Source organism: Rhincodon typus, chromosome 7, assembly GCF_021869965.1.
Source record: "Rhincodon typus isolate 14 chromosome 7, sRhiTyp1.1, whole genome shotgun sequence".
Taxonomy (NCBI): domain Eukaryota; kingdom Metazoa; phylum Chordata; class Chondrichthyes; order Orectolobiformes; family Rhincodontidae; genus Rhincodon; species Rhincodon typus.
Genome location: NC_063338.1, coordinates 32,908,319 through 32,921,896, shown reverse-complemented (window position 1 = coordinate 32,921,896; position 13,578 = coordinate 32,908,319). Strand labels below are relative to the sequence as shown.

Sequence of the window (13,578 nt, the reverse complement as noted above, 5' to 3'; positions counted from 1 at the left end):
CCCCACATTTGTGCGAATATCCAGGTGAACATTGGATACGGTTACATCTCTACTATGCTAGCCCTCTCATGGGCTAAATGTTCTTAGTCATTGTGGACACTTACTCAAAGTGGCTGAACGTGCATAGAGTTCATTCATCAAACATGAAGTCAATACACCAGATCGCAGAAGTGTTGGTCACAGACAACGAGCTATCATTTACCAGTAAAGAATTTGAGTATTTCCTAAAATCAAATGGCATTCCAATGGCCTGGCCAAAAGAGCAGTACAAACTTTGAAGGCAGGCTTAAAGAAATAGCCCACGGCTTCACTCAATACCAAACTGTCCCAGTTCCTATTTGATTAACAGACCACCCATATGCAACTAGAGGGATAGCTCTGGCAGAGTTGCTAGTGGAGAGAAGACTCTGCACCAGGTTAAATCTGATTTTTCTGGACATGGGGATGAGGGTCAAATGGCATCAGGAATGCCAAAGCCGTCTAAACAAGAGAGATAGTTTACTTTAGGGGATGAAGCTTGGTGCTGAAACAATGGAAATAGGCCTCCACGGGTAAGAGACATAGTCGATGCGAGGTCAGGTCCCATGACCTACAAAGTTTGGGTATGTGAGGCGCTCCTGAACAAGCATGTGGGCCACATCAAAGCTGAAAACTCGTAAATGGTGCAGAAGCAAAACATACTTGGCTCTTTGACAGCCTTTCTGACTTTTCTAGAGCCCATGTGATCTCCCTCTCCATCTAGCATTGAAAAAACCTCAGAGCTTGAAATGAACATGGGGATGTCACAGCCTCAAAGAGTTTGCCATCTGAAGAAGAAGGTGAATATCTTCTGAGACACTACAAGTGCAAGAGGCGGCCTACTGTCTGGTACATGTTGCCTGTATCCTAGGCAGAGTCGGAGGAACCGGACATAGTGCGAAAATGCCCTAGGAGGAGCTACAAGAAAAAATAAAGCCTACGTCCTCATTCATAGAGAGGGAGGGATGTGGTGATTGTAACGAGGTCAGCCAGGTGGATCTCATAGAATATGAGTTCCCTGATTGGGGCTGTTAACTGGTCCAATCAGGGAGCCCCATCTGACAGATATAAATAGGAGCATCAGATGTTCTGTTCACTCTGAGAGCTGCTAAGAGGAAGCCAGACCAGTGTCAAGTACTATGCATGTATAAATAAGTTACCAAGTGACGGGATACCTGCCTTTGTGGAGTTACTTCATCTTTGTTTTCAGGTTTTCTCACTTCCCTTTCTGGAATGCTTTCCTCCATAGTGGAGTACTCTTTCCTGAGTGGATGACCTTCTGATACCTCAACAACTGCATATTGATTTTTAAGATTTAAACCGTAAGGATCCAACATTGCTCAATTTGTAAAAAAAATGTAAAGAATGGTTTTCAAAAGAATAGTTTTAGCAAAAACACTGAAATATTCAACTACATAAGAACATAAGAAATAGGAGCAAGAGTAAGCCATCTGGATCATTGAGCCTGCTCTGCCATTCAATAAAATTGTGGTTCATCTTTTCGTGGACTCAGCTCCACTTATCCACCCACTCGCCATAACCCTTAATTCCTTTACTGTTCAAAAATCTATCTGTCTTTGCCTTAAAAAATTCAACAAGGTAGCCCCAACTGCTTCACTGGGCACAGATTTTCACAGATTCACAACCCTTTGGGTGAAGACGTTCCTCTTCAACTCACTCCTAAATTTGTTTTGCCTTATTTTAAGGCTATGCCTCTAGTTCTAGTTTCACCCGCCAATGGAAACAACTTTCCAGCTTCTACCTTATCTATTCCCTTCATAATTGTATATGTTTCTATAAGATCCCCCCTCAAACTTCTAAATTCTAATGTGTATAGTCCCAGTCCATTCAATTTCTCCTCATAAGCCAACTATCTCAACTCTGGAATCAACCTAGTGAACCTCCTCTGCACCCCCTCCAGTGCCAGTACATCCTTTCTCAAACAAAAACAGAAGTTTTTGGAAAAGCTCAGCAGGTCTGGCAAAATCTGTGAAGACAAATCAGAGTTAATGTCTTGGGTCTGGTGACCCTTCCTCATGGTAGCCAGGAAAATGTTGGTTTATATACAGAAGGTAGGGTGGGGGAAGGGGGTAAACAGCAGGTGGGGATAGAGTCCAAAGAGAGAGAAGAACAGTTGGACAGACAAAGGAGTAGATAACGATCTGGCTAGCAGAGTTATTACCTGTTAATGGGGACAGTTAATGGCTAACAATATTATTGTGTAATGGCAGAATATGTGATAACAAGGCCTGATGTGTGGGGCTGAGGGCTGGGACATAGGAGAGTTCAGGTCCTAAAATTATTGAACTCGATATTGAGCCCGGAGAGCTGCAGGATCCCCAGGTGGAAAATGAGGTGTTGTTCTTCCAGCTTGCGCTGAGCTTCCTTGGAGCACTGCAGTAAGCCTGAGACTGAAATGTTGGCCAGAGAATAGGGTGGTATGCTAAAGTGGCAGGCAACTGGACTTTGTTTCTAATTTACAGCATCTGCAGTTCTTTCGGTTTTTATATCCTTATAGACCAAAATTGTATGCACTAGAATTGGTTAATTACCTAAAGAGGAAAAAAAAAGTTGAGGAGCTGCAGGGAAAAGGTCAAACAGTGGGATTAGTTGAGTTGCTCTTGCAAAAAATCGACATTGACACTGACAGCTGAAACCAGTTTATGATTGTATGATTTAAGAAATCTTGCAAAATTAGTCCAGCAGATTTTAAATGATCATTTCACTCACTGGGCTAATATTCTAGTATTAAAGTGAATGCTAAAAACTATTTTCTCATGTTATTGAAAACAGACAACCTTTACAATTTTAAAAAGGCCATTTCTGCCAAACGTACGATCTTGCACTTACATCAGAATCTTTCCATATATACCCAAAATCCAGTACAAACAACTCCATTGCTATTCTGTATCATGAGGCATAATGTTTCCTTACATTTGTATCAATTTAATCTTTTTTGTTATAATCAGAAATAAATGTATAACTTTCAGTTACTTCACAAAAAGGTGAAGAAACGACAATGGTATTAACTTATCCAATTATCCCCTTAAATCATGTACTTAAATATAAACATAAATGTATTTGCTTTAATTTTGTAGGTGTAGCTCACCTAAATAATCCCATCAGTCAACAAAAAATTACTGAAGAAGGGGGCATGGATGTGCTTCTTTATTTGCTTTTCTCTACAAATTCTCCTGAAGTGCAGGTAACAAGGGACAGAGTAGTGCACGGCTGCATTTACCTTTGTTAACTCTTTAATAATGTAGAAAGTAAGATCTTGCTATATTTTGAGTTTTGGGACAGTTGACTATTTATAATTTTCAGATAGTTTGTTAAGTTTCTTAAGAGGCAATAGTTCAGATAAGATGGGTTAATTAATTAAACAAAAATGTATATTACCAATGACGACAGAGGATGGTTCACTGATAGCTGACAAGTAGATGGTTCTCGCTGAATGCATTGATTTAATTAAAGTTGAGAAGGCAACACCCTGTTCTATAAATTAAGTATTAGGGGACTCTTCACTAGGTCTTCTGTTGTGTCCGAAATTTTCGTAACGAAGCACACGCGAGACCATCAGGGATGGTTAGTTATTAATTTTATTGGTTGGACTTCAAACGTTACATGAGCAGTCGATCTCTACCCCTTTCCTTCTGACTCCAACTGCCCCGCCCCCAGGGCTCAAATTCTCATACTTTTATATACACTCCCACCCCCCTTACTTTCCTCCAATCATCTTACTCATGCACTGGGGTGCTTCCCATTTTAGTAATCAGCCCCACATTTTGCTCGAACATTCTGTCCATGCTTTCTGCAGCTACACAGTTTCTACTTGTTATTTTTCCACTCAAGTAAATTGTACAATATACAGTCAACTGCAGACAGTTTGTTTAAACACAAATCAATTTAACTGCAGACATTTTGTTTAAACATAATCAAGATTTCTCCTGCAACTCCTCCCTTTTGATTCTTTTAAGCATTAACAAGAATCACTACACACACCTTAACACGGTATGAGTTTGCTCAGAAATTTCCACGTGTCAAAGTTGAGTTGAATTAAGGAAGGGGGATAAACCATATTTAAAAACATTGGACAAGGACATAGAGAGCAAGAATAATAACAAGGAAGATTATGATTCATTAAACAATAGAGGTTGCCAATGAGCCTAGCTATCCAGTGGCCCAGCTCCATAAGGTACCTGGGAGAGGTTGTTTTAATTTTGCCATTTCTTTACGAATATAGTCAGTGAGGTTAGTTATGTTTTCAGAGTTATCAGTAACGTAGGTACAACATTCCTAACCTATAAAGGCATAAGTGCCACTTTTCTCAGCTAAGATCCAGCCCAGAGCTACGCGATTCTGCATAGAAGTGGCTCGTAGGGCAATCATTTCAGCATTCATCTTATCAAGGGCCTGAGAAGTGTCATTGGCCATCTGTTCCAGGAGAGCTGCCATTTTGATGTATTCTCTGGCTTGTTTGGCTACACCACACACGGGGAACAAAATAGCAAAGAATCATTCTGTTTCTGTAATGGCTCGTCCATGTACTGTAGAGTGGATTTCAGAGAGGTCATAAAGATGACGCATGAATGGGACTACAAAAGTAAGGTAACAGGAGCCTGTCCATGAGGGGGGCAACCAGACATATGTCTTGTGTCCACAAACAAAATATGTGCCGTTGTATGAGACAAACCGAGTTATGTAGTCAGAAAACAAATTGTGGTTAAAGGTTCCCGCTGACGTGAGGTTGATGAAATTAAGTTTGGTTGGAAGTCAAGTGTTAGGTGTGACATTAAAATATTGGGTATAATCATTCTGACTTGCAGACCAACACATAGGCTTACATCCAGTGAAGCAAAAAGTGCTGCTGGTTTTCCTGTCTTTGATGTATTGGTGATGGTGACAAATGCTGGTGTGTGGGACGTATTAAACTGAGGCTGATACCAATCTTCAAAGGCTGTGCCCTGCTGATTCCCACTTAACCTTACCATTAATATCTACCTAGTATAACCCTCTCTGTATGGAAGATGTGGTGACCATGCAGGCCCCAGTCATTAGGGATTTGTTCGGGCAAGTGACCCATTCTGCCACTTGAGAGATACATTGGAAGGAATAGGTCTGAGGGCGATACCGCCCTTGGGATGTATGGGAATATGTGAGCAAGCCCAACAACTGGAGATATTGGAACAACTAGCATACACATACGTCATATACAAAAATGTATTCACATTCAATTCCTTCTTCACAACAGGGGTACATGTTCCAATCACTATCAGGTAAGCAAAAAGTCCAAAAACATGACTTTCATGTTGCCGGTGGTGCGGTGGATCTCTTGACATGTGACGCATGGATCCAGGACTTCTACCCTTGTACTTTTACAGCCGATGGATTAGTTAACAGAACTTGGAATAGGCCTTCCCACTTTGCAACAAGTGGTTCTTTGCGGATTTTCTTGACGTACTCCCACATTCCGTCGACTATATTGTGTCCATCTTCGGGAGGATCACCCCACACCACTGCAATCTGTTGGGAGGCATAACTGTCAGCATTTGTCAGATCCTGACCATATTTTAACAGTGAGTCACTCAATAGATGGCAATCAGCTGAATGGTATCATACCAGGTCAGGACATAGGTTGCCCGGTTTCAGAAAGGCTTAGGCCTTTGTTTCGGTTAGGTGTCGCCTGAATACTACAGTGGACCAGAGGGGAGCTTGGGGCCAAAGTACTCCTTATTGGTGGTATTTGGCCAAGCGTTATTTTATCATTTGTTTGTACACTCAACCTGTCTTGATGACTGTGGGTGAGGTGGACAGTGCAAGTCCCATTTAATGTTCAACAATCTGCACACTTCTTGACAAACCACTCCAGTAAAATGGGTTCCTTCGTCTGAGTCAATGCTGGATGAGATCACTCCCATCGGGGAATGTACTCCTTACAGAGAACCTTAGCCGACTGGTTTGCTGTAGCTCTTCTGGCAGGTGATGCTTCCACCCATTGTGAGAACTTATCCACTATAACTAGGACATCTGAGTAACCCTGGCACTTGGGAGAGAGATATAATCCACCTGCAAATGTTGGAGGGGTCTGGCAGATACAGGTGGTCTCAGTTGTGGCATTACCGTAGTGGGTCTAGGATTATTTCTCTGGCACATGACACAGCGATCCACCACAAGTCACATATGTCTCTTAAATCCTCTTCCCCACCAGCTCCTTTGGAATCTAGCAATCATCTGCCAAGTGCCCCTAGGAGTGTATTGGCTGTGCCAGGATGGGCATTAACACCTGTGGTGTGACCGGCTTGTTTGTGTCCCATTGCCTCCAATCACCATCTTCACATAATTTTATTCCAACTTCAATCCAGGACCACTTTTCTTCCTTAGAACACTGGTCTTGCATTGTTCTCAAATCCTGTAATTTTCTCGAGAACATGTGTATTTTAATTTTTCTTGATCTCCTTGGTTGATCTCCCTGTGAGGCTGCTCTTTTCACTGCCTGATCAGCCAAAGCGTTACCTTGTACTTCCGTCAAGTTCTATCGCATAATGCGCCTTACATTTCAGGATTGCAACTTCTTGTGGCAATTGAATGGCTTCTAGGAGGTCTCGGACCTCATCCCCATTCCGAATGGGTGTTCCTGCTGCAGTAGGGAATCCCCGTTTTTGCAACAGGGGCCCAAAATTGTGTGCCACTCTGAAAGCATATTGAGAATCTGTGTAGATATTGGCTGTTTTCCCTTTGTCTATCTTACATGCTTCTTAGTTCTGCCTGTTGGGCTAAAGTGCCTGCCAGCAAGCTTCCTTCAGCTACTATTTCAGCAAGCTGGGTCCCAACCCAATACGTCAACTTTCCTGCTCATCTGATGCTGCCTGGCCTGCTGTGTTCCTCCAGCTCCACACTGTGTTATCTCTGACTCCAGCATCTGTAGTTCTTACTATCTTTGGTGACAGCCCATCCTGCTTTTCAAACATCGTCTTCTACAAAAGAGGACCCGTCAACATAGAGATCAAGGTCGTTGTTTTGTAAAGGCTCTTCCATTGCCCGAGCTGCTTCGTCCAAGTGCTGCAAAATTTCCACGCAGCTGTTTTCTTCATCACTCTCATCGGCCTTTTCCTCACCTCCTCCCTTTTGATCCTGCACAACAGGTAGCAGTATCGCAGCATTAACTGGGCTTGCACGGACAAGATGGAGGTTGGGGGCTTCTAAAAAGGCTACCCACCATATCCATCGGGTCACAGTTATCTGCAAAACACAGTTTATAGATAACATTGCGTGGACCGTGTGAGGGCACTTCACAATCAGCTTTTGATCGAGCACAATGGGGGCAGTGGCCATGACAGCTTGAGACATGGCTTCCATCACTCTCAGACAACTACCCCACCCCAATGCCACAGAATTTAGCTGGGCGGAATAATAACCGATGGTTCTCTGTCTGTCACCATACTCCTTCATCTTTCTCATGTACGTAAAGAGTAAATGGCTTTCCATTGTCAGGGATTGCCAGAGCTGGAGTGGGCCATAAAGCTGCTTTTAACTTCTGGAAGGCGGATTGCTATTCAGGGGTAAATATTACTGGGTCTTTAGGTTCACGTTTTCCTTTAAGAAGATCATTCAATGCCTGGGCTAATTGCGTATAACTATCAATTCAGCTACGGTTAAAATTGCAAAACCCCAAAAAGGATCTTAGTTCTCGGATAGTAGTGGGTTCTTTAGCAGTCCAAATAGCCACTGTCCTGTCTTGTGTCATCTCTCATTTGTCTTCTGAGATTTTCTGCCCCAAGTACACCACTTCCTCTTGGGCAATAAGTGCCTTCTTAACACTGGCTTGATGACCACAAGAGTGTAAAAGATTGAGGAGAATATGAAAGTCTTCCCTATGCTGTTCTTCAGTCCGTGATGCTATCAAGATGTCGTCCACATATTGGATGACCATGGACGCCATTGGAGGCAATTTCCACAAATGATTCTGCAGGGCCATATGGAACACTGTAGGGCTGCTGTGAAAACCCTAGGGCAAGCGCGTCTAGGTACCAAGGTTGCCAGAGGGACAGACCAGAATCCATTAGCCATGTCTATGATAGAAAAATAGTATGTTCTGGGGAGAGAGAATTAAAAATGGTGGACGAGTCAGCACCAGAGGTGCCTTTTGTTCAGTGCATTGGCTGGCTTTCCGATAGTCGATGGTCAAACACCAGGTACCATCTGGTTTCTTAACAGGTTGGACAGGACTGTTGGACATGCTGTGTACCTTGACCAGTACACCCTGTTGTTCCAGTTGGTGTGTAACAGATATGATACAAGCAATGGAGGCCGGGCTAATGGGGTATTGTTTAGTACATGGTGGGCAGTTCCAGTGAAGGTGACCGGAGCCATTTTTAACAGACCACAGTAGTTTTTATCCTTTGCCCAAATTGGATGGTCCTGCCATTCCTCTTCCTTGAGGTGTTGTATTGACCAAGTGACTCAACCATCCTCAAAGTGCAGGTACACATTCATTTGAGTCAAAACATCCATCCCTAATAGAGCTTGTTGTACTGGCCCTACCCATATGGATGCTAGGATCTCGTGTGGCCCTAGAGATATGGGTAATATCTGTGTCCTTCTAAGACACAATCCTTTTCCCCTTATTCCCACTGCAGTCCCATGTTCCCCGTCCATTGGTAGACCCCATACCTCAATAAGAGGTAAACATGTTAACTCAGCTCCGGTATCCAATAAACAGTTAATTTCCCTATTGCCCAACCCATTGAAACATGACAGCCATTGAGTCGTTTTTCTAAGGCAGCTAAGAAAGGGGCTAAGAGGTGGGGGCTGGGCAGTTCTAGTTTTTTGCCAGATTTAGAAGGGCCTCCTGCTGCACGGGAGATAGATTTTTAATGCAATCCAGTAACATCTGCTCTGTTGGCAGACTGTTCAAAGGGTTTGAGTTTTGCCTAGGGACCGGTTTGTCAGAAGTTGTCTTCTTCTTACAGTTGTGACATCTTCCAGACTGTCTATTAGGTGGACCACCAGATTCAGCCGCTACTGTTTGCATAGTTCTTAATTTGGACTCCTGCAACAAAGGTGGATTTGAGAGGCGCTAAAGTACTTTGGTCTGATTCGTTTGCATTGTCAATGTTACCAACCAATACTGACTATTCAATCCATACTGCTGCAAAGTGCTCCACATAGTCCCTGAATTCCTCATTATCAGCCTGTCAGCAGAGAGGCATTTTACTCCAATCAGTTTTTGGTAGTCCATAGTCTTTCAACCAATTTCAGATCACTTTCCGTCCACTGTCCAGATCTTGTCCATTAACCCTTAATTCTTCAGTCACCTTCCTAGATAATTTCCCGCCAGTATTACCTCCCACCATGATGGACAATGCTCCATCCATGGGGTGGAGACTATATATATTTTTGAGTTTTTCCAATTTGATCCACATCTTTACGCCCCTCTTTTTGGGATGAGGGAGCTCATTAGACCACCTTTCTATCAATTTTGAATTGGCTAGTTTGTATTCTACCCATTGGGCGTATTCATATTTGATCTTACCCACTTTATCAGCTGTTTTTTTCCTTCTTTTAACTTCTAGTTTGTAAAGTTCTTAAACTAAAGGCTTGGAGTTGTTTATCTTCATGGTCCAAATCATTATGATCGGAACTGTGTCTTTCAGTATCAAGTAAAGGCCGAATCTTAGGGACCAATTGATTCTAAGATTGTGTGGTAGAAGGAGCACTTGGATACGGAGGGGGGTGAATCTGTATGGGAATGAGTATCCTGTTCTTTGTGGACTTCTAGCTTTGTGGTTTTCAGTTCAGCACAGACAGCTTTCAGTTGGCCTTTCAAATGACTAATTTCACAGTCGTGATTAGCTGTCTGATTTGCCGCATGACACATAATGACCAACAGGTACGTACTTTATCTTTAAGTCAGGCCGTATTATCCCAGACATGTTTTATATCATCCAGGGACCATTGTCCCATGGAGGTTCTATACTTTTGCCAAATCTTATTTAAGGTGGTAGGTAGATCAAATGCTGCTTAATATAAACTTTTAGGTTTTGGAGTAGTTCATCTTCACCTGTCCGCCCTTAATGGTCGTCGGTTTCTGAGGGTTGGATATGGTGTTTGCTTCGGGAATGGTTTGAACTGATATGGACTATTGTTAGGGAGCCAAAGACAGGATTAAACCTGTCGCTACTGACGTCAGTATTCTCATTATTAAGTTCAACTAGGACCATGTTCAGTTGCAGATCGCGTCAGACGAGGGGATTTTGGGCTGTCACTTTCACCCGAGGACATTTATAAGGCAGGAGTCCTTACCTCTGGATGCCAATTCGGGGATTGGCAATCAGCTGGGCCTTTCCCTCTTCAGTCCTATTGCGATCCTGCCGACTACGCCAGAATCGTTGGGTCTGAAATTTTCATAACAAAGCACACACAAGATCACCAGGGATGGTTAGTTATTAATTTTATTGGTCAAACTTCAAACATTACATGAGTAATCGATCTCTACCCCTTTCCTTCCAATTCCAACTGCCCCACCTGGGGCTCACATTCTCATTCTTTTATATCTGCTCCCACCTCGCCCCCCTTTATTTTCCTCCAATCATATTACTCAAGCACCAGGGCGCTTGCCATTTTAGGAGTCAGGCTCGCCTTTTGCTAGAGCATTCTGTCCAAGCTTTCTGCAGTTACACAGTTTCTACTTATTATTTTCCACAAAGGTAACTTGTACAATATACATTCAACTGCAGACATTTTGTTAAAACATGATCAAGATTTCTCCTATAACTTCACCTTTGTTTATAAATGAAGTATTAGGAGCTCTTCACTAAGTCTTCCTCTTCCTCTTCTGCTCCATTTTCCATCTTAAGAAGACCAGCTACTTTTTGAGCAGTGCACCCGACAAGAACTGTCACTTTACGCTAAGCACTTGTGGCTATGCATGTAGTAAGGGCTGAATTCCATTGGTTCAGTGTCATTTTCAGGGTGTTTCATGGACAGTTTCTGTCCATGAGCTCCAGTGAGTATTTCACACAATTCTCCGCAGCTCATCTCATTGTGTAAACACCACAATCCAAAGGCACCACACCCATGCTATGTTGCCCTCACCAGCAGCAGATGTACTTGACGCTTTTGGGACCTTCCAAGATTAATGCCAGATCAAACACTACAAGTCAGGAACTGCTATTCACAATCTCTTGCTCACAATTCCAAAGGACATGGCTGAGAAAGGAAGGTTGGCATCCTGGTTCACCGACAGGGACCTGGAGGGTGGTGGAGCAGAAAGCTGCCATCTTCTTTGAGTACTGTCAGAAACTATGGCACCAAAGTATATCAGGCGGGTCTGAAGTTGCAACTTGGGTGGGGGAAGCATTCACAGTTTGGAAAACACTCAGCAATATAGGAAGAAGATTAACAAACTTCTGCACTCTGCAAGGTTAAGTACCATCACATTCTTTCTGCTACCTCACACCTAGTCTATCTCTGCCATTGCACCCACTCTCACCAAGGCTCATGGTCTACCACTGTCACTACTGACTCAGCATCCTCAGTCAATTGCTCAGGGAGCTGACCCTGCAGGCCATCTGCGCTTCCTACTCAATCTCTCAGGATACGGCACCAACTTTCCTCCGCCTGAACAGCACTAACAGTTGCATCAACCACTTTCATCTCATTCAGATGCTCTATGTAATTGTTGCATGCAAAAATAGTCCACATTAGGTAAAGAGAGCCAAGAATAGTAGGTTGCCCAGCATCTGTGTCCTTACCCACTTCAAGGAGAAAATTCTTTGAATAGTGGGAGAGGACCATGACCACTCATGTGAAAATGCCAAGACATCCATGCCATGGCAACAAAGTGTGTTTCCTTGTCAAATGCCATGCTGCACCCCATTACAAATACAGCAAATGTATTCTTCACATGCTCAAGTTTCTAGCCTTATTTTGAAACTCACTCTTGTCTCAGGCAGCACTGGTGGCATTCCATACAGTTTCCATGTAGAAGACAGCAACCCTTCAGACATCGGATCCCCTCCTCCATCTCTGAGAAAAAGACACATCCTCAGAGGATGCACAAGTAAAGCTGTCTCCTACATCATCTATCAGTTCAGATACAGACTCCTTGATAGATATTTTTGATAGATTAGAGTGAAGAGCATAATCTGGTGAGTACACCATTGCCATGTTTGCACAGATGGCTGTGGAACAAACACCCCAGGTCTGTGGCACTCAGAGGACTGCCAGAGACTGGGCACCTGCTCAGCCCCAGGAAGAAAAGGATCCCATGCTGTCAGCTGTTAATCTTTATTAAAAATACACAAACACACAAGCAGCAGTCAGTTTTCTTAGGACACTTGTGAAACTAGATCGAAAGTCGCAGGACTCCACCAATGTTAAATGCATCATGCATTGTGGATGATTTCACTGAGCCTCCGTGGATGATATCAGGACTAGAACAGCTCTTCGGTAACGTGTTCATTTCGCAGTCACAGACCTTTAAACAGTGTCGTCAAAAAATCAGGACATGGAGGCCTCTGACAAGGATGGTCATGAGATGCTTCTATATGGAAGTTTGACATCATTAAACTGGTTCAGATGTTTGCCTTTTTAAAAATTTATTCATTGGATGTCTATCACTGGCTAGGCAAGCACTTATTGCCTATGCCTACTTGCACAGAGGATAGATAAGAGTGAACCACATTGCTGTGGGTCTGAAGTCACATGTAGGTGACACCAAATAAGAATGCCAAGTCTTCTTCCCTAAAGGATATTTGTGAACAAGATGGGTTTTTACGACAATCAACAGTGGTTACGTGGTCACTATTAGGCTATCATTGTAATTTTGGATTTTTATTGAATTCATATTTCACTATCTATGATATGTACGATTCACATTCATCTCCCCAGAATGAAATACTGAGGTTCTAGATTACTACTCCAGGAATATTACTGCTAGACCACTCTCTCAACTCCTCCCATGGCTAATGAAGCATGTCGTATACATATAGTGGGAGATTATTAGTATGATAGCAATAATGAGAACTTCTCCCTCCAACCTAACTCCACATTATCAAAGAAAGTCCGTATTACATAAAGATAATGCCGTCGACAATTTATAATCCAAAGTGGAGGTGAGCATCTTCTGCATCTTGTTCAGGCTTTAGTCATAGAGTTTTACAGCATAGAAAGGCGCCCTTTGGTCCTTCATAGCCCTTGAGTCATCAAGCACATATCTACTCTTGTCCCATTTTCCAACACTTGGCCCATTGCCTTGTATGTCATGGTACTTCAAGTGATCATATAAATATTTCTAAAATGTTGTGTTGGTTCCCAACTGCACCACCCTTTCAGGCAGTGATTTCAAAATACCCGTCACCTCTGGGTGAAAAAAAAATCTTCCTTAAATCACCTTTTAATCTCTTCCCTTTTGCCTTAGATGTAAGCCCTAGTTGTTGATCCATCTACATGGGCAAAAGATTTGTTCCTACCTCCTTTATCTATGTCCCTAAAAATTTTGTACACCTAAATCAAATGCAGCCTCAACCTTTCCTGCTCTAAGAAAATCAACCCCAGCTA

The 13,578-nt window shown here is 42.8% G+C and overlaps 1 protein-coding gene across 1 annotated transcript in view; it reads left to right on the top strand.

The window, feature by feature from the left end:
• The window catches only part of ankar (ankyrin and armadillo repeat containing), a 113,187-nt gene that overhangs the window by 73,153 nt on the left and 26,456 nt on the right, over positions 1–13,578 (top strand). The window contains 1 exon segment of the mRNA XM_048598739.1: positions 3,117–3,223. Within this exon segment, the coding sequence (XP_048454696.1) occupies positions 3,117–3,223 (107 nt within the window).